General features: G+C 34.7%; 1 protein-coding gene across 1 annotated transcript in view; it reads right to left on the bottom strand.

Moving 5' to 3' along the window:
- EFCAB7 (EF-hand calcium binding domain 7) overlaps positions 1–21918 on the bottom strand; it is a 46254-nt gene that overhangs the window by 2570 nt on the left and 21766 nt on the right. The window contains exons 7-12 of the mRNA XM_043575162.1: positions 18101–18242; positions 15723–15832; positions 13261–13418; positions 12466–12599; positions 7869–8017; positions 1037–1246 (exon numbers count right to left, since the gene is read on the bottom strand). Of these exons, the coding sequence (XP_043431097.1) occupies positions 1037–1246; positions 7869–8017; positions 12466–12599; positions 13261–13418; positions 15723–15832; positions 18101–18242 (903 nt within the window). The remainder of the gene's footprint in view (positions 1–1036; positions 1247–7868; positions 8018–12465; positions 12600–13260; positions 13419–15722; positions 15833–18100; positions 18243–21918) is intronic.

The raw sequence follows: 21918 nt of genomic DNA, 5'->3' as shown, positions 1-21918 counted from the left end.
GCCCATAAACTCTTTGAAACCAGAGACCATATTACACTTCTAGAGGCTTCTATTGTGACTACAAGAGTTAGTTACATAATATAGACTCACACTGACTCAATACTCAGCCAAACCTTAAGCACTTTAAGGAATTTATGGCAGGCAGAAAAATAACGTCTCACCCAGGAACTAAAAAGAAATAAGCCAACAGTCCTAAGAATCCAGCCATCTTGAGTAAGGTTTTATGAAAATTTACGTTTCTAGAAAACTGGGTATCTCTAAGCATTTATGCATGTATTCCCTAACCTGCAATATCAGTAGTAGGAGGGATGGTAGCCAAAGCTAGCAATAATTGGCTTGATAAAAATAGGTCCCAGACAATGGAATATATGAGATAAAATGATGATAGCCCATAAAATTTCTGAATTGCAAGGTATGTAAAACAAAGTTGGGCTAATTTTTTTCTTTATTTTGTTTATATTTCTTTAAAACTCAATGTCTGTTATTTAAAATTGTAGGTGTAGGGGCGCCTGGGTGGCTCAGTCGGTTAAGCGTCTGACTTCAGCTCAGGTCATGATCTCGCAGTCCGTGAGTTCAAGCCCCCCGTCAGGCTCTGTGCTGACTGCTCAGAGCCTGGAGCCTGTTTCAGATTCTGTGTCTCCCTCTCTCTCTGCCCCTCCCCTGTTCATGCTCTGTCTCTCTTTGTCTCAAAAATAAATGAACATTAAAAAAAATTTTTTTTAATTGTAGGTGTGAAGATTTTTAGTAACAAACTAAATAAAATACTTTATACCCAGATTATACTCTTTCTTCAGAGATCTCCAGATATTTAATTTTCATAATATTTTAAGAGAAAAACAATTATCTCAAACTTTTAAAAATGCATAAAAATTATCATGCTTAGTTTGAATTAAAAACCTGAGAAGGAATAATTGCCCATTATAAATTTTGTTAATATAATGTGGTATTAATTGCTGTGCAAGAATAGAATAAGAAAGAAGATGGAACATACTAGTAAACATTGCAGTTCTAAGGAGAACCACCTCATAAATAATACCTTGTTTTCAATAACTGATGTTATCCAGGTGTCACGCTTATAAGTATGTACAATTATATTTTCATAACCATCCATTACTCTTGCATCACCTTTGTTAAGGACAGATTTACAAATGGCCTTCTCGAGTTGCCCACTGCATGCCTCCATATGGACAGCTTTAATTCTTGGCTTGCATTTGTCTGCATAGATATCAATGACAAATGGGCATGCCTGATATGAAAGAAAAAGTAAACGTTGTCTTAGCCTTTTGATAGAATTAAAAATAAATTATTTGTTATTAATATGTCTATCATATGATTTAAGAAGATGTACCCTCTAGCTTGTCCTCATATACTTTTAGAAGATTTTAGTACTATGAACTGAATAATTAAAAAGCAAGAAATTGTGATTTTTTTTTCACTAGGATATTAACTGATAATATTCACAGAAAAGGAAAGAAAACTATAATCTCAAGCAAATCTGTAATACCTCCTTTAAGCCACAGTACCACTCCTCCATTTGGTTTAAAGCTAATATATGTCATATTAGTTATTTAATTTCCTTTTCTAACTTTAAGGCTACAGAAAGAACTCATCAAATTTTTCTTGGTTTACTAAAACCATTCAAATAATGAGATTTCCAACAATCCTAAATCCTTTCCCAAATGTTAACCTGTAACTGATACTTTGGTGATTCTTTGTGACACCATACCTACTAATTTAACAGGGGGGATCAAATTATAGTTCATCTAGACATCAAATTTCATTATACATGATTCAAGAAAGTACCAAAGGTTTCCAGATCCCTATCAGCAAAATACTCTCCATATATATTCAAACCAACCAGAACATTCATAACACTACAGACTGATTCTTCCCAGGTCATCATAAACTTCTATTTTTTTCAAATATGAAAATGTTAGATCATCCTCTTGCTGTATTAACTCAGTAAAATAGCACACACCAAAGAATCACTGCATATTAAAGCTAATACCTTAACTAAATAGCCACCTTGTCTCAGAACAATTACAAGTATTAACTAAATCAGTCAAAACAACTTCAGGTCATACATGAGTCCTTTATGTTTTTATGTTATGTTATGTTATGTTATGTTATGTTATGTTATGTTAAGTTATGTTATGTTATGTTATGTTATTTTCAGTATAGCTAACATACAGTGTCATTTTAGATTCAGGTGTAAAATATCACGATTCACCAATTCCATATATCATCTAGTACTCATCACACAAGTGTCCTCCTTAATCCCCACCACCTATTTCATGCACCTTTCCCCACCTCCCCTCACATGAATCCTTTAAATCAAATGTTACCATATATAAAAATCCCTATCACTAATGGGAACCATCCAACATTTTTATACCAATTAATTCTGAATTGTTATTTTCTCCTTCTTGTATTACCATTTGCTTGTGTAACATTTTCAATCCAAAAATGCTGTAACCCTTACTGAACGAGGAGAATGTCTTCACTGTGATTCTGTAAATCAAAAGTATCCATGCCAAGAATAGAATTTTTGGATGCTCCAGTACCAAATTCTGACTCAATATTGTTTGTTGAGGAGTCTTATATATTTTTTTTTTAATTTTTTTTTCAACGTTTTTAATTTATTTTTGGGACAGAGAGAGACAGAGCATGAACGGGGGAGGGGCAGAGAGAGAGGGAGACACAGAATCGGAAACAGGCTCCAGGCTCCGAGCCATCAGCCCAGAGCCTGACGCGGGGCTCGAACTCACGGACGGCCAGATCGTGACCTGGCTGAAGTCGGACGCTTAACCGACTGCGCCACCCAGGCGCCCCGAGGAGTCTTATATTAATGAAAGAAATGAAAAACAATAACAGTAACAATAACTTGAAATACAGTAAGTTGCCTAGTATCTTTTGTAAAATCTGTATCCTTACCAGGAAATATGTTCAAATGATTAAACTGTGGCTCTAAGACATAAGAGAGTAAAATATATAAACTAATAGCTAGTACGCTTTTAGAAAAATTGACTTTTTAAAAATGCTATATAAAAAAAGAGGGATTTTCCCTCTCTGATCAAGTACCCTTTAAAAATGAGCAACAAGGGCATTTGTCTTAGTAGAGCATGCAACTCTTGATCCCAGAGTCATGAGTTCAAGTCCCACCCTGGTGCAGAGCTCACTTAAAAAACAAACAAAAAAGGAACAATAAATACATTATTTGATACCTAAAATAATGGCCACAAAGGAAGAGACTCAATATAAAAGAAGTTTTATGGAAGCCAATATACTATATCATAGATACTATACAAGTACTTTAGAAGTACTATAGAAACATTTTAGAAATACTATAGAAATACTTTTAACAGGGGCACCTGGGTGGCGCAGTCGGTTGAGCATCCGACTTCAGCCAGGTCACGATTTCGCGGTCCGGGAGTTCGAGCCCCGCGTCAGGCTCTGGGCTGATGGCTCAGAGCCTGGAGCCTGTTTCCGATTCTGTGTCTCCCTCTCTCTCTGCCCCTCCCCCGTTCATGCTCTGTCTCTCTCTGTCCCAAAAATAAATAAACGTTGAAAAAAAAAATTTAAAAAAAAAGAAATACTTTTAACAGATCTGTATACCAAACAGACTCTTCTGACTAAAGTCCTTATATAAAATAAGAACAAAATAAAACAAATCCATTGAGAAGTTTAGGGATTCCATTGTAGATATGCAAAACCTGGCCTGCCAAATTCTGAAAGAAACACTGTGTCCTAAGAACCATGAGGATAAGATCTGGCAAAACCAGAATGGCCACCTGGACACTAGATAAAATCTTCCATGAAACAAGGCATTCCAATAGTGATAAACTGGCTATAATATCAATCACTGAGGAAAAACTTTCCTAAGAAAATGAAGGATGTGGTTATTCAATGTTTTATCTGTAACTAAATTAACCTGGAAAAATTATGGTACATGAACTGAGACTACACACCAAAAGACTCTTTAAGCATTTCCAAATTGATTTTATACAGTTGACTCTCTCTGGTTTATGGATATGTACTAATAATGTAGTACACTTATTTTCAGGATGGGTCAAAATATTTCACTGTTGAAAAGCCACAACCAGGGCACCTGACTGGCTCAGCTGGTAGAGCATGTACCTCTTGAAATCAGGGTTGTGAGCTTGAACTCCATATCTGGTGTAGAGATTACCTAAAAATAAAATCTTTAAAAAACAAAACAAAACAAACAACAAAGAAAACATCATTTTTTAAAAAGCCACAACCATCATGACCACCTAGGGCCTTCTAAATTATTGGTCCCATGACAAGGGACACATTTAACTGGAACAATTATTCATGGATTTAGATTAAGTAAAGGCTTGCTGCTGCTGCTGCTGCTGCTGCTGCTGCTTCTTCTTCTTCTTTTTTTTTTAAGGCTTGCTTCTCATTCAAAAACATTTTTGTCTTTATAATTCCCAAACCTCTGGGAAAGTGCAAAGAGCCTTAACAAAATTGGAAAGGTACATCCTTTAAAGATCCTAAAGTGCAACTCTCCAGAGAATCTCCAGAAGCAGACAGTGCACAGAATTAACTGCTAACCCATGAACCTTTGTACAACATATGACCACATTACGGAGCAGCTTCCTCTCATGACACTGGAACAAGATTCTTCTATGGGTTCCATTCTTCTTTGCACACTCTTATTTATTCATAGCTTTACTCTTTGTGGATTGAAGGCTATATATGTTTGACTTGGCCTATCATGTTTTCCTTATTAGCAGCAATAATTTGCCTAAGTCTAGGCTTTAAAGGAAAGAAATGTGTTTGAAGTATGAGAAATACAAAATGAAACACATACTATTTGTCACAACACCAAGAAACAACACACCCACAGTTCCACTAAGGACGATTACTTATGCAGCTACTATGTGGAAATCAGACTATTTAATGCTAACTCAGAATCAAAGTTAATTATTCTGTACAACTGTTAGGCCATTCCAAGGGCAAGATTCCTGAACACCCTCAACAGGTTATATTTCCTTACATATACCCACAAAAAATTAAAACCCTTCCTGGAAAAAGATTGCTGAAGACACGGATCCTATTCATAGCAGTTACATCATTCCAGATGGTCATCAAAAAAATTGTTCCTTCTTGTTGGCTGACATAGTAATTAATATAGCCTAACTGTTGGGGGCATGACAAACCAGTTTAAATTCTTTAACTCAAGCAGTTATGAATAATAAAAAAGCCTTGATTTTCTTTTGGCCAGCCAGGGAGGAATCTGCACTGCTGCTAATACTTCTTGTAACTGGATTAACACTGCAAGTGAAATCACCTACAATGAATTAAAAGAGTTAATACAAAAGGTCATATACAAAGTAGATTTAAAGAGTCCTTGGGACTTTTCTTGGTCAAGCCTGGAAAACCTGGGGTTATGACTCTGGAGTGCTCTCTACTCCCTTCTTATAATACTTCTACTATACTTGTTTGCCTCAGAGTTTAAATGTTGTCTAGAGTCTTCAAATGCTTCTGTAGAAGTCGCTGTCCCAACAAATGACTTAAAGACAGAAACAGGATGAAACCATGATAAATGCAAAACTGAAAATCAGATCCCCACAGATGAAACCTCTTCGAAAAGAACCAACAATAGTGGTTGAGTGAATCTTTGAAAGTTTCTTCTACAACTTTAACTGAATGAAAATCAAAAGGGAAGGCTGGGAATTAAAAAGTTCTCACAAACTTAGGAAACAACTGACTCTTCTGTTGTCATGATAATGAGTAGTCATCAGAACTGGTTTTAAACCTGTTCAAAAGATCTAGAAAACCTCATCTCAATAAACACATTTTTGTAAGCCCACCAGTATCAGTTCCTCACTTTTGAAAGTCAAACAATCAAGGACTCGTGTGAATAAATAACACTGCTGAGTGCCAACCAATCAACAGTCTCACCTGAGTAACCATACTTCCTCAAAACCCTCCCCTAATAAATAAGAGGAACATTCTGCTCCACTTATAGTCGTGAAGACTATAACTGCTCCAGTTATAGTCGTGCAGGCTATAACTGACGAGCATACTCCCTTGTAGTAAATAATCAATTCATTTTTGTCTTTTTATTTGTTATTGAGAAGTGGTTTCTTATTCCTTTGACATTTTCACTATATATGTTTACCTTTTACATTTTCAATGGTGTTTCTGTATTACTTATTCAATAAATGAAGAATAAACTTTAAATTTAAAAAGCCTCATCTCAGGGATGCCTGGGCAGCTTAGTCGGTTAAACGTCTGACTCTTGATTTCGGTTCAGGTCATGACCTCAAGGTTTGTGAGATGGAGCCCCATGTCGGGCTCTGCATTGACAGCGTGGAACCTGCTTGGGATTCTCTCTCTCCCTCTCTCTCTCTGCTCCTCTCCCACTCATGAGCATGCTCTCTTGTTCTCTCTCTCTCTCTCAAAATAAACAAACTTAAAAAAGTTTTATCTAAGAAATACTTCTTGCCTATGGTTTCAAAAGTCAATGACATAAGTAAATGCAAAAAAAATGTCTTACATTGCTCTTAACTAATTTCTCTTATTGAGTGAAAGCATAGGGGTGCCTGGGTAGCTCAGTCGATTAAGCATCTGACTCTTGATTTTGGCTCAGGTCATGATCTCATGATTTATGAGATCAAGCCCCATACAAGGCTCTGCACTGATAGTGTGGAGCCTGCTTGGGATTCTCTCTGTGTACCTCCCCTGCTCGTGCTTGCTCTCTCTCTCAAAAATAAATAAACATTAAAAAATAAAGTAAGATATAAAAAGTTATTGTAACTCTTAACCTCTTATTAATAAAAATGGCAAAAAAAAATTATTCTCAGAACTTCTCAGAAAAGAGGTTTATGAGGGATTTTCAATGATGTCAAAGCTAGGAATTAAACCAAAGTCTCAATACACCCAAAATTTAAAGTGTGTTGAAGCTAGTGTTACCCTCCTAAGTTGATTTATTTAGAGAAAGGACAGATATTATTTTTAAGAATATAAACAACAAATGTACTGTTACGTGATACATGACCTGAAACTCTTGAATTCTTTATTTTAAACCTGACACAAAATATAGACTTTAAGAAGTAAGGCCTCATTTTTATTATTTCTCCAGTTTACTGAAAGTCTTAATAATGATAGCTAACACATACACAGTGCTATACATTAGCCAAGAACCATCCCAAGTATTTTACAAATAATAACCCAAGGAGTATCTTTTATCAAAAGATCAGAATTCCAATTCTCATACAGACACGTCCCCCTTATTCTAAGATAGGCTTATTCTACTAGGACAAAGAGTTTCCCTATAGAAATGAGACTCCAGCAACTAAAATAGCCATCACCAATTAAAAAATAGAATTTTTTTAACCACCAAACCTTCCCCCCATATTATATGCTCAAACTCCTTTGTTCCTGAATTAGTTTTTTTTTTTTTAATTTTGTTTTTCAACGTTTATTTATTTTTGGGACAGAGAGAGACAGAGCATGAACAGGGGAGGGGCAGAGAGAGAGGGAGACACAGAATTGGAAACAGGCTCCAGGCTCTGAGCCATCAGCCCAGAGCCTGACGCGGGGCTCGAACTCCCGGACCGCGAGATCGTGACCTGGTTGAAGTCGGACGCTTAACCGACTGCGCCACCCAGGCGCCCCAGTTCCTGAATTATTTAAATACTGATAGTAACTAAATTTCAGGTAACAATGGGAACTTGCACAAACTAGCAGAAACACACCGGTGCAACCACAATTCATTCATATACTAAAGTTCAAGGATTTGAGTGCCCAATTCAAAAGTCAGGTGGTAGGAAAGTGTTCGTGGAGTAAAATACTATGTGTATTAGCACCACTGCAAAACTTTCAGATTGCTTTACCTCTGTCAGTTCCAGAGCTTTATTGTAGCCCATTGAGTGTAGAGTTACCCAAAGGTCACGAGGATCTCCTTCTCGATCATTGGCTTCCATCAGATTGAGATCCATAAAGCCCTGTCTTGTTAGTTCATTCTTCTTTGTATCAAAATTGTCTGTTAAAGTAAACAAAAGTTTCTTTCTTACATAATTTTAAAACTCATACATTTAATAAAAGATCTATATTATTTTTCATAAATATTTTAATGGAAGCCTTATTTAATGGAAGCCTTATTTTTGGAACTTTCAAAAAAAACCGGAAGTTATAAATTGCAAATATATTCTGAAATTAGAGGAAATTGTAATTTTTCTGGGTAAGTCCCAAGCTACTTGCTTATTTAGAGTATATACTGATTTATATATTTTTAAAAATTAAAATGCTTCATATATGTTTACCCCTTAAAGCCAGCAGAACCTGGATGAATTTGATGTAACACCCCCCAAATTAATGGTGTTTCAAAGGGGAGATGTGGATGGTGCCAATTTTAAGGGGACTGCTATATGCCTAATTACTCTAATTTTAACCAAATTGTCCCTGGTCCTTAAAAATCTGTTAGATAATGGGGAACACTTTGGATTCTATGAATGTCCTAGACAAATAAATCTATTTTAATATTATTATTTAATAAATTTAATAAATCCATTTTAACATTGTAAGCAAAACTAAACTCACCTCAAAGTATCTATACATGTGTAATTCCTGAATTTGTCTATTATAGATAATAAATAGCTATTCATTATGGATTATATTCTGTTAACTGCCCAACAAGAAAGATTTTATTTTCTTGCTTCCAATTGTAATATATCCAAAGGAAATGGATACTCTTTATATGATATATCTCTTCTGTATACATCATTATGAAAAAAGCAGCAGAGACACAGCCATTTAAAACTGACTGACTAATAGTTTAAAAAGTTTACAGAGTTTAGGAAGTGACACAGAATTTTGCAAGGAAAAAAGTAAATGTAGATTAAATTAGATCATAGAAATAGTAGCCACTAAACCGGAGGATGGAGCTTGCATGTAATAAAGAAAGATGAAAGAAATATTTGATATTAATACAAATTTTATTACTATCAAGGAAAATATACCTAATACTATACTATAGAGACTATCAAACTATCAGACTTCTAAAACTTAAAATTCTCAATCCTCCATTAATTTTTTATAAATTCATGAATACCCAACTTTAAGACTTTCTTTAAAGCTATAGTAATCAAGACGGTGTGGTGGTGGCAAAAGATGAGACAAATAATGAGTGGAACAGAGAACCCAGAAGTGGACCCATACAAATATACTGAACTGATATTTGACAAAGGAGCAAAGTCAATTCAAAGGAGAAAGGATAATTGTATCAATAAACGGTGCTAGAATAACAGGACATCCACAGACAAAAAAAACAAATGTACGCTAGGATGTTATGTCTTTCACAAAAATTAACTAAAATGGGTTGCAGACCCCAAATACAAATCTATAAAACTTCTGGAAGATAACAGGAGAAAATCTGGGTGACTCTGTGTTTGGCTATGTGTTTTTAGATACAACACCAAAAGCACACAAACCAAAGCATGACACATGAAAGGAAAAAAATGGTTAAGTGGGGCTTCATTAAAATTAAAAATTTTTCCTCTGTGAAAGACACTACTAAGAGAATGAAAAGACAAACCACAGACTGAGAGAAAATACTTGCAAAACACAACTGATAAGACTTGTATCCAATATATACAAAGAACTCTTAACAGTAAGAAAATAAATACCTCAATCAAAAAGCGGGCAAACGAGCTGAACAGACACCTCACCAAAGAAGATATACAGATGGTGACAAGCATATGAAAAGATCAAATGTTATGAAGGAATTGCAAATTAAAACAAGATATACACCTATTAGAATGGCTAAAATCTAAAAAGACTAATAATACCAAATGCAGACAAGGATGTGGAGCACTAAGAATCCTCATTTATTCCTGTGGGAATACAAAATGGGTGTAGTCACTTTGGAAGACAATGTGGCAGTTCTTTCAAAGTTAAACATAGGTTTACTGCGGCAGTGATCATTGAATTTAAATGAACTGAAACAAGCTGAAAACTACGTACACACAAAAAAATATGCCCATGAGTATTTATAGTAGCTATGCTCATAAGTACCAAAAATTGGAAACAACCAAAATGTCCTTTAACAGGTGAATGAATAAATAAACTGATACCTTCATACAATGGAATTATTATTCAGTGCTAAAAAGAAATGAGTTATCAAGCCAACAAAAAGAGGAAATCTAAATACACACTGCTAAGTGAAAGAAGCCAGTCTGAAACGACTATCTACTGCAAGATATACAACAATATAACACTCTGGAAGAGGCAAAACTATAGAGACAGTAAAAAGATCAGTGGTTGCCAGGGGTTTGAAGGGATGAATAGATAGATGAATAGGTAGAGCACAAGGGATTTTGAGGGCAATGAAATTATTCTGTATAATACTGTAAGGGCAGGTATATGGCATTATGTATTTGTCAAAATCCAGAGAACTGTACAGCACAATATAACCCTAATATAAGCTATGGAGTTTAGTTAATAAAAATGCACCAGCATTGGTTCACCAATTTTAACAAATGTATCATACTAATGCAAGATGTCAGAAAATAGGAGAAATTGGTAGAGGGGAGGAGAAAATCTATTCATACTTTACTGTAAACCTAAAACTGCTCTAAAAATAAAATATATTAATAAAAAATGAAAAAATTAAGGCACCTTTAAGTATAAAAAAGTTTATTAAAATGATCTTACAGGTAGATAAAACATTTTCTTATTATCAAGGAGAAAGTTGCATAAAATTAATATTACGTATGACTATAAAAATAAAAACTTCAGAACCTAAAAGGCCTGATTCTTTGCAGTATTACTGATGTTGGTGAAGGGGACATTCTCCCTTCAAATCATTTTTTAAGTCAACCATTCTTGGGGATTTTTTTGTAGCACGGTATTCAAGGTTCTGGAGTCTAACTGCTTGGGTGTAAAACTCAGCTGTGAAATTTTCTTGGTATATAACATTGATCAAGTGACTTACCCTCTTTGATTCTGTTTCCTTATTTGTAAATTGAGAATAACAATAGTACATACCTCAGAGAGTTGCTGTATAGACTGCTTCCAACTGACATGTGGTAAATTCTCAAAAAATGTTAACTATCAATTCTACCAATTAAATTATCAAACTAAAATTTTATTTATCAAAAACTTTGCCATAAAAAAGTCTTATTATGATTCATTCTTATTGAATATGTTTTAGTGCCACAATAAAGAATCAAAAGATTGTATTCTTAACGTTATAAGATGATTATATCTTCCTAAGAATAATATTCTGTATATTACAAATCTTCTTATTTGAAGTTTAATAGTATAAATCAATATTCATTTCTTGTTGCTGAGTATACCATATATAAAGTTTATATAGTGTATCTCTTTCATTTAAAAATAGATACATTTTTGGGGCGCCTGGGTGGCTCAGTCGGTTAAGCGTCCGACTTCAGCCAGGTCATGATCTCGCGGTCTGTGAGTTCGAGCCCCGCGTCGGGCTCTGGGCTGATGGCTCAGAGCCTGGAGCCTGTTTCTGATTCTGTGTCTCCCTCTCTCTATGCCCCTCCCCCGTTCATGCTCTGTCTCTCTCTGTCCCAAAAATAAATAAACGTTGAAAAAAAAAAAAAAAATTTAAAAATAGATACATTTTTGAAAACCTTTGTATTAATATTTCTACCTTACTTGCTGTTTAGATAAACAGATTTATCAAACTCCCACCTGGCTCACTGACTTTGCCAAGCTTAGACCATTTTAAGAACCAAAGGAGTAGGACACATTTCTACCCCAGTGACAGCAATATGTGAGTTAATTTGTTTCCTGACTGCATTTTGGCCTTATTCTGTGATCTATAGTTGGCTATGGCTTTTGGTTTTCCCCTTTGATCTTTTAGTCCTTGGCTTAAATACATAAGCCCTACCATCTTCCCAAACTCCTCCTAAGAGACAACAGAAATTGTCTCCTTCTCAATAGTTTCCTTTGCCAATCATGATGTTTTTGGTTTCCATACCACCATGGATGTGCTTTCATAATTCAACTCAAATACAAAACAAAACAAAACAAAACAAAAAAACAACTAAAGAATTCTTAACATGTATAAAGAACTTGCTGGAAACTGCTTAATTTTTAGTCAAACGTTAGCCTATTAGCTCTTTGCTGCCCTCTCCTGGGCACAGTTTGGGGCTCTTGACCATTTCCATTTCATTAGTATCAAGAGCTGAGACAAAGTTTTTTCCATTCTAAGATCCAAAGAACATAGGCTAAAAATGAAGTGACATTTAAGTAATTCATATTTTCTTTTAACTTGAATACTATACCAACTATAAATTTAAGGAAAATAAATATTTACATTTTTATGATCTATAAACAATGCTACTACTTTTTCACTGTCCTAACTGCTATAATAATATTCTATAGAGAAGTCTGACATTTTACTTCTTAAAAATGAAAGGGTGCTATTTTTTTTATATATGCATTAAGAAGAAAAGTGCTTACCTCGGCAGACAGCCCAAGCATCTTCATCACATTTCTCACCGCTTGTTCTCAATTCAAAAAAATTATATTCTTCAAGGCTAAGAAGACCATTTCCATCCAAATCAATTACTTCAAATATATCTGATAAAGTTGACCTAAAATTATAAATAGAAAATTATTTGTCTTCATGGCAACTGGACTGAATGTTTCTATGAGGACAACTTTCAAGAGGAAGTAATCTCAAGACATTAAACAATTTTTTGAACTTAATATATCCAAATATATTTTTTAGTCAGTCTGAAACAAACAAGCTTCTAAAACAACCACAGTATCTCAACACATAGTAGTAACTCAATGAATGGTAATTCCATCATTCTTTTTTCCTTTCTCCAATCTACTTTCTTCTTCCTATTCTACCAGATATTATTGTATATATCTAGGGTATAAGGGAACTACCTAAGTATTTAGATTTCATATTTGACCGTTATCTAAGTTAATGGTGCAACTGGCAGTATCTATTTCTAAGGAAATGTCTAATCAGGTAGAAATCTGTAAATGTGTGACTCTAGTTGACTTGCCAAATGTTTGGAACTCAGAAATGAGTGGCAATCCCAGACTCATGAATGGAAAATCACTTTCAGATGCCTAGGGAATGAGTTGAATTATTGAATTAGGATCTGCAGGTGGGTCTGGCAGCTGGCCAAAGGAAAGGATGGAAGACAGGCTATTGATCTATAATTTTACAGTTCTAACCTTAATAAACTAGATTTTACAGTTCTAGATTTTACAGTTCTAACCTTAATAAACAAAACTTACCTAAATTCCTTTGTAAGAAATAATTCCCCTGTTTCATCTCTATATACAAGTTGGGCTTCTTCAGTTACTGGTTTTATTTCTTTCCTCAGCCTACAGCCAGTTGTAGAAGGAATTAACCAGTAAATTCCAGGTCCTAGTTCACCAGTCCACCCAAACACCTTTTCTCAAAAGAATTAAAAAACATCAACCAACATGAGTTTTAATGACTTTTCATCTTTCTTCTGAAAGGGAAGTTTTAGAAGCAATTTATCCATTTTCACCAACTCTATTATGCATCTATCAATCTTTTACAGGCTTCAAAATCTGGTTATTAATGGAAGTCCTGGCACAAGACCATTAGATGTAGTTCTTAGTATATTTTAAAAACAAATGCCTAAAACTGTAACAGGTAAAAAGTTATATAACTTCTAAAGCTTTCCCAATAATCTTCAAAAATGTTTGTGATGTAAATATCTTTAACAGGAAGCAAAGAGGGAGATCTTAAAATAATTCTACAATTCCCTAATTTGATTTAAATATAAATACATGATTTGTAAATCAGATTTCAAGAACACAAAGTAAAAAATATATTTCAAGAATTCATTATTTGTAATATTTGTAAGCCGTATTTGCAAGAATCCAATTATGTAGACAGAAGCACTGCAATACTACTATTATTTATGTAATTAATATGGATTATAAAACAAGATGGCAGAATCCCAGATAAACCTACCTTATACAAAATTCCTTTCCATCACAGTATATTTATAATGAGTGACAGGACATTTGTATAGGAAACATTTTATTCTGTAGTTTCATAAAAGAAAGCATAATGACATCTCTCTATGAATGTTCTAGGTGTTTTATGGAAACAAACAGCCATCTATAAAACCTAGGGGTTATCTCTGTCAAATATATTAAATCTAACCATTTTCTTGCCATGTATAACAGCTAAGCAAACAGCTATTGGCCCTTCAGCACAGAATAGCCCTAGGGAATTCTGTCAGGAATTGTGTCCAAAAACTTTCAAAACACAGATGTATTTTAGGTCATCCTGGGGACTCATACACAAAATAAAGTTGTTTTTCTGAATTCTGGGTTCAGTCCTATTTCTGCCCTCACAAGTCAGAGGAACCATAATCATCCTAAAGTGACCATACCATGTTCTATTTTGCTACAAGAAGCAACCCAATAAAACTAGGGTCATTGAAGACTAAAGATTGACAAATCCCTCCTTGGGAAACCATAATCTTGTAAAATGGCCAGATGTAGTCTGGTACCCAGAAGTGAAAAGCAGTTCTTGCTGCTTCCTAATACATGTTATCCCATGAACTTCCCCTTATCTCCACATATAACCTTGAATTTCCACTGTGGATGGCAAATGGAAAGTCTTTCATGCACACAAAACTCTTCCTAAAGAAAATAATTGTGAAACTAAAACTAAAAATCCTTTGCAAATATGACATATTACAGAAAAACAGAAGCCAATATAGTAAAAAGGTAAATAGAAACTCATTCAAACTTTACTACAGGCTTGCTATGTACTAACATTTTTATACATGCAGTATCATAAGAAAGTAATTTTATCCAATACAAAATGGGAAAAACTATTGCTTTAGACAATACTTTATCTTGAACCTAACTTTGTAGTCAGTTCTGAAGAAGAGTTTCGTCAAAACATTAACCTGTGTCATTTTATTTGTTTCTTGCCTATAACTATTCTTGTCTGTTCAGAAGCCTACAATAAAGACTTTTATATAACATTCCATCAGGGAAATGTTTGTCTGTCATTGGACCTGTATAAAGATTAAATATGATATTGCAGTAAGCCCTTGAATAGTATTATTCCTGTTGTTGTGTAGCAGATGTATTTTGTAGTCCTCATAAAATAAATAGCCACATTTATGTATCTGCCTCACATATTTGGCCTCTGAGTAAATATATAATTAGAAAAGATCAGAACAACCCCATGGGCAACATATAAAATCATTTAAAAGCATTTCTTCAGATCAATCTATTTTTGAACCCTATAATATGAGTCAAGCCTGAGGATAGCAATCTTGAAGTTTTTCTTTTTTGCAGTAGCAATATAAAGTAAGACAAACATCTAAAGCAACTTTTCCAAAGTCTTGAATTGCCTGTATTTAGGAAAAAAAATCCACTGGCATCAATCATTTTAATTGCATATTACAAAAAAAAAAATGTTCACATGTGAGGCATCTGGGCATTTAGAGAAGAAAGTGAAGTATAATGTCACATAACATATAAGTTACAAAGCTAATCCTCAGCTCTTAGCAATCAAGAGAAAATGCATCACAATTAAAAAGACACATGTAATATTCATAGTGCTTAAGTACTGTATATACCCTAATTGGAGGGAAAGATACACAAGTTAAAAACAAATATAGAAAATCTATTATATTCCTCAAATTTGAGTTCATGTCATATTTTCAAATTAAACACTAGGAAATAAATATGTATACTTCTCTATTTCGTAGTTCAGTAAAACACATGAGTTGTAGATTTGCTTGGCTCTCGTTTTCCTTAAGAATATACAAGGCAGTATCAGTTGATAACCAAGGGGATGGTTTTCCTAAAAACAAACAAACAAACAAAAAACCCCAAACATCTTAAAATAAGCAATTACTACTTACTCTTTCCTATTTACAAAATAAGTTAGTGGTTTCTTTCCCCTATGGATTTTTTTTTTTTTTAGAAATGCACATCCCATTTTTATATAAAAATATCATAGCATTTGTAACTATATATAGTATCCTTGCTAGAAATATTCTCTATTCACACTTTCTAAAACTCATAACTTTTTTTGAATTGACCAGAAAGCTGAGGTTGCAAGGCAACCAAGTAACCTGATATCCAAGGAAAAACAAACCCTTTCAAGGAGTGATGAGATTCGAGCACTAGCTTACCTGTGGAGAGGCACTGGAGGAAAAGATGTTAGACATCATCTATGTATGTGCTGACAACTCCATAATTTGAAAATTTTTTTAATGTTTATATTTATTTTTGAGACAGAGTGAGACAGCATGAACAGGGGAGGGACAGAGACGGAGACACAGAATCTGAAGCAGGCTCCAGGCTCCGAGCTGTCAGCACAGAGTCCGAGGCAGGGCTCGAACCCACAAACTGCGAGATTATGACCTGAGCTGAAGTCAGATGCTCAACCGACTGAGCCACTCAGGCTCCCCAATGACTCCATAATTTGTATCTCCAACTAGAAACTTTTCTCTGAATTTTAAACTATAATCAACTACCTATTGGACATCTCCACTTGAATTTCTATATCTAAAACTGACCTTCCCTAATTCCTTAAAAAAAACCTGTCCATCTATATTCTTCTCTATCTCAGTCTCAGTTTATAGTAATTCATCCTTGCAGTTGCCATGCCAAAAAGCTTGGAGCACCTGGGTGGCTCAGCTGGTTAAGCATCCAACTCTTGATTTCAGTTCAGGTCATGATCTTGCAGTTCATGGGTTTGAGCCCCAGGTCAGGCTCCACACTGACAGTGCAAAGCCTGCTTGGGATTCTCTCTCTCTCTCTCTCTCTCTCTCTCTCTCTCTCTCTCTCTCTCTCCCTCCCTCCCTCCCTCCCTTCCTCCCTCCCTCCTTCCCTTCTCTCCTCCGTCTCACACTCCTCTCTCAAAATAAATAAAAAGTATCAACCACCAAATGTTGTAAGAATTTCACAAGATATACAGTTAAAACTTTTAGAATCTCTACTTTAGGAGGCAAGAAGAATGGAGCAGGGAAGAATCCTCTAGTAATAAAACAAACATTTTCTTATTATGTAAAAATAATTTTAAAAATTGATACTTAGAACAACCAACATTAAAAAGATTTCTAGGGATGGGGCACCTAGGTGGCTTGGTCGGTTGAGTGTCAGACTTCAGCTCAGGTCATGATCTCACAGTTTGTGGGTTCGAGCCCCGCGCTGGGCTCTGTGCTGACAGCTCAGAGCCTGGAGCCTGCTTCAGATTCTGTGTCTCCCTCTGTCTCTGCCCCTCCCCTGCTCACTCTCGGTCTCTGTCTCAAAAATAAATAAAATAAACATTAAAAACAAACAAAAAGATTTCTAGGGAAAGCACCCTTAAAGACATTTTCACTAATTAAAAATTAAATAATAACCATTTTATTTTTTTATTAAAATAGTTTTAAAGTTTATTTACTTATTTTGAGAAAGAGAGAGCACGAGTGGGGTAGGGGCAGAGAGAGAGGGAGAGACAATTCTGACAGTGCAGAGCCCAAAGCAGGGCTCGAACTCACAAACTGTGTGAGATCATGACCTGAGCCGAGATCAGACTGAGCCACTCAGGTGCCCCAATAATAACCATTTTAGACACTAAGAAATTAATTTGTATCTAGCATTTATATACAGAAAAGGAATATTACCAGGAATGTAAAGATTATTAATAACGATTGTTTAAGTCATAGGACATAGGACTTTGGAGATATTCAAAATTATTTGCAGTTCACATTGCCCCAAATTATGTTCCTACAGAACTTCTCTTAAACTTATTAATTTTAAAAATGGACAAATGGAAAAGCTAAAAATTAATTAGTAAGCAAAATGTTAATTCTATATCAAGAAGAAACCAGGATACACTTTGTTCTTGTTTTTAAAGGAATTAAAATAAAACTTGCTTTAAACATACACAAAAACCAACATACTTGCTTTGTAAAATATGATAACACAAAGTATAAACTAATGCTTTCTTTCTTTAACTGTATGTAACCATGTTTGTTAGGTAGATTATTTTCTTCACTAAGGCTACCAAATATGTAAGTTATTTTCAAAGAGGGCATAATTCGATATTTTAAAAAATACACAAAAAAATTAAACTTGCCTTCAACTTGACTCAGGTTTAGTGGTTTAATTGTAAGATAAACCATGGATCTCTGAGCTATCTGCATCCTATATTGATGACTAATGATTTCACCATCTTCTTCTAAAAAAAAGCAACCTTTTGACTGTACACATTGCCACTCCTGAAATGAAGGAAAAAAATTTTTTTCAAATATTTATTAAGTGTTTCCAGCATGTAGAGTAATAAAGAGAAACCTAAGGAAGATATAAAGGAAATGTCAAATAAAGCCACTTACCTCCAGGAATTTGCAACATAAAAACAACAACAACAACAACAAAAACAAACAAACAAAACCCAACCAACCAACCAACAAACAAACCAGTCAGGACACAATTCAATTATAATTGACAGTAGTAAATTTTTACAACAAAAAATAATTATATGTGCAAAATAATAACCCTAGTTCCTAATAGTAACTGGCACATTGTTGGTACTCTATTAATATCTGACCAATGAGGGGAGGTAGACATCAATATAAACTGTATCTTGAAAGATAAGTGTAATTTAGATAATGAAAAGTTAGGAAAAGACATAATGGAAAGAAGAAATAAGAAAAAATAAAGTTTGTGAGAATGGGAGAAGCAGTGAAACAAAGTAACAAATAAATATGCTGCTACAATAACTAGGGCAGGATTAGTGCTTGCAACATAGTAAAAATGACTAAGTAAGGACTCCTAAAACTGATGCTGAAAGGAAAAGTGACGACTTTGTATTTAAAAGGTAAAGAATGTGACAACCAAAATAACAGTTTCAAGTCCAGGCAACTAAAAGAACACTGAATAAATTTTACAGCCATAGCACAATGCTGATAAACATCAGTTTTGCGAAAAACTTTTCTGTACAATTGTTTCTGCTATCTCCTGGTTAGCCAAATTCCTTCTTGTCCAAACTAACAGGTCTAAATGGGATCTCTTAACTAGAGTTAAATACAACTCGAAGATGACACCTTATGGAGAAAGCAGAAAATTCTCTATTGAACATATGAGAAATTGTGCCATTGCCACAAATGTGTACAAAAATCTTCTTCACTTGATCATTAGTGGGCTTGCCTACCTATAATGTAAAACATATTTCTGCTCTACCCATATGTATAAGTTTTTGAAATGACTTTATAAAAGATAATTTTGAAAAATTATCTGTAAGAATGGTTAGATAATAAGCTCAAGGCCTTAATAATATTAAGATAACCACTAAAAAGGTATACGTTAGCTGTTAACAATGACATAAAAAATACTATAAATTCATTATAGAAAAGTCTAATATGGTACTAAAAAGGTGAGAACAAACATAATTTCTATTGAGGTTGATTTCTCATTCACTTTTTTTAAAGGCTACATTATCCTAACATGTATTTACACATCATTTTTCTATTACATAAATGATAATTATTTTCATATTTTATATTATTTTATAGCACCAAAATACATTTAAAATTAGAAATTTAAGAATACGGAAAAAATCCCCATAATTCTACCACCCTAGTTTGATTTCTATATAATCATTCCTAATACCACCCTTACATAAAAACCTATGTTTTACATTCTAATTAACATTATTCTATGTTGTGTCTTCTCCATGTAATGTTACATCCAAAATATTTTGCTACTGAAAAATAAGAACAAAACTGGAGGAATTAGATGTCCTGACCTCAAAACTCAATAGAAAGCTACCGTAATCAAAATGGTGTGATATTGGCAAAAAGACAAATATATAGATGAATGGAATAGAACAGACAGCTCACAAATAAACTCTCACATATATATGGTCAAGTAATTTTCAATAAGGATGCTAAGACCATTCAATGGGAAAAAGGACAATCTTTTCAACAAATGAAGCTAAGAAACCTGGATATCCAAGTGCAAAATAATTAATTTGAACTCTTCTCTTATACCATACACAAATTAACACAAAATGGATCAAAGACCTAAATGTAAGTACTAAAACTACAAAACTCTAAGAAAAAAACATAGTGGAAAAGCTTCATGACAATGGATTTGGCAATGATTTCTTGGATATGACATCAAAAACACAGGTCACAAAATATAGACAAACTGGACTTCATTAAAATTTAAAACCTTTGTGCATCAAAGAACACTATCAACACAGTGAAAAAGGCTCACAGAATGGGAGAAAATATTTGCAAATCATACATTTGAAAATGAACTAATATCTAGAATATATTAAAAACTCTTACAACTCAACAACAAGCCCCCCCTCAAATTAAAAATGGTCATAAGGGGGTACCTGAGTGGCTTAGTCAGTTAAATGCCTGACTCTTGATTTCAGCTCAGGTCAGGATCTCACACGGTTCATGAAATCGAGCCCTGAATCATTGGGCTCTGCACTGCCACGAGGAGCCTGCTTGGGATTCTCCCCTCGCCCATCTCAACGTTTATTTATTTTTGGGACAGAGAGAGACAGAGCATGAACAGGGGAGGGGCAGAGAGAGAGGGAGACACAGAATCGGAAACAGGCTCCAGGCTCCGAGCCATTAGCCCAGAGCCCAACGCGGGGCTCGAACTCACGGACCGCGAGATCGTGACCTGGCTGAAGTCGGACGCTTAACCGACTGCGCCACCCAGGCGCCCCTCCCCTCGCCCATCTCAAAATAAATAAATATTTTTTTAAAAAAATGGTCCTAAGACTTGAATAGACATTTCTCCAAAGAAGATACACAAGTGGCTAATAAGCACATGAAAAGATGCTTAACATCACATCATTAGGGAAATGCAAATCAGAACCACAGTGAGATACTACTTCATACCCACTAGGATGGCTATTAAATAAAAACAAAAACAAAACCCCCAAAATACATAAAATAACAAGTGCTGACAATGATGTGGAGAAATTGAAACCCTTGTGCATTGCTGGTAGGAATATAAAATGTGATGCTACTATGAAAAAGTTTGTTAGTTCCACCAAAAATTAAACACAGAATTACTGTACGATCCAGCAATTCCATTTCTGGGCATATAGTGAGAGCAGAGACTCAAACAGATATTTGTACACCCATCTTCATGGCAGCATTATTCACAATAGCCAAATGGTGGAAAGAATCCAAGTGTCCATTGGTGGATGAATGGGTAAACAAAATGTGGAATATGCATACAATGGAATATTATTCAGGCTTAAAAGGGACTAAAATTCTAACAGATGCTGCAGATATAAACCTTGAAGACATTATGCTAAGTGAAATAAGCCAGACACAAAAGGACAAATATTGCATGATTTCACTTAAATGAAGAACCTAGATTAAATTCAGAGAAAGAAAGTAGAACAGTGTTTGCCATGAGTGGAAAGAGGAGGAAATGAGGAGTCATTGCTTAATGGGTAAAGAGATTTAGTTGGGCATCACAAAAGCTAAATATGAAAGACCCACAGTTAATACCATCCTCAATGGGGAAAAACTGAGAGCTTTCCCCCTAAAGTCAGGAACACAGCAGGGATGTCCACTTTCACCACTGTTGTTCAACATAGTACTGGAAATCCTAGCCTCAGCAATCAGACAACAACAACAACAACAAATAAAAGGCACAGGGGTGGCTGGGTGGCTCAGTCAGTTAAGCATCCAACTTTGGCTCAGGTCATGATCTCATGGCTTGTGAGTCCAAGCCCCACATCGGGCTCTGTGCTGATAGCTCAGAGCCTGGAGTCTGCTTCAGATTCTGTGTCTCCCTCTGTCTCTGCCCCTCCCCTGCTCACATTCTGTCTCTCTCTCAAAATAAATAAACATTAAATTTTTTAAAAAAGAAAAAGAAATAAAAGACATACATTTGGCAAGGAAGAAGTCAAACTTT

This window comes from Prionailurus bengalensis, chromosome C1 (assembly GCF_016509475.1).
Source record: "Prionailurus bengalensis isolate Pbe53 chromosome C1, Fcat_Pben_1.1_paternal_pri, whole genome shotgun sequence".
NCBI classification, from domain to species: domain Eukaryota; kingdom Metazoa; phylum Chordata; class Mammalia; order Carnivora; family Felidae; genus Prionailurus; species Prionailurus bengalensis.
The sequence above is the reverse complement of the archived record's forward strand: the minus strand, read 5'-3'. Positions and strand labels throughout refer to the sequence as shown.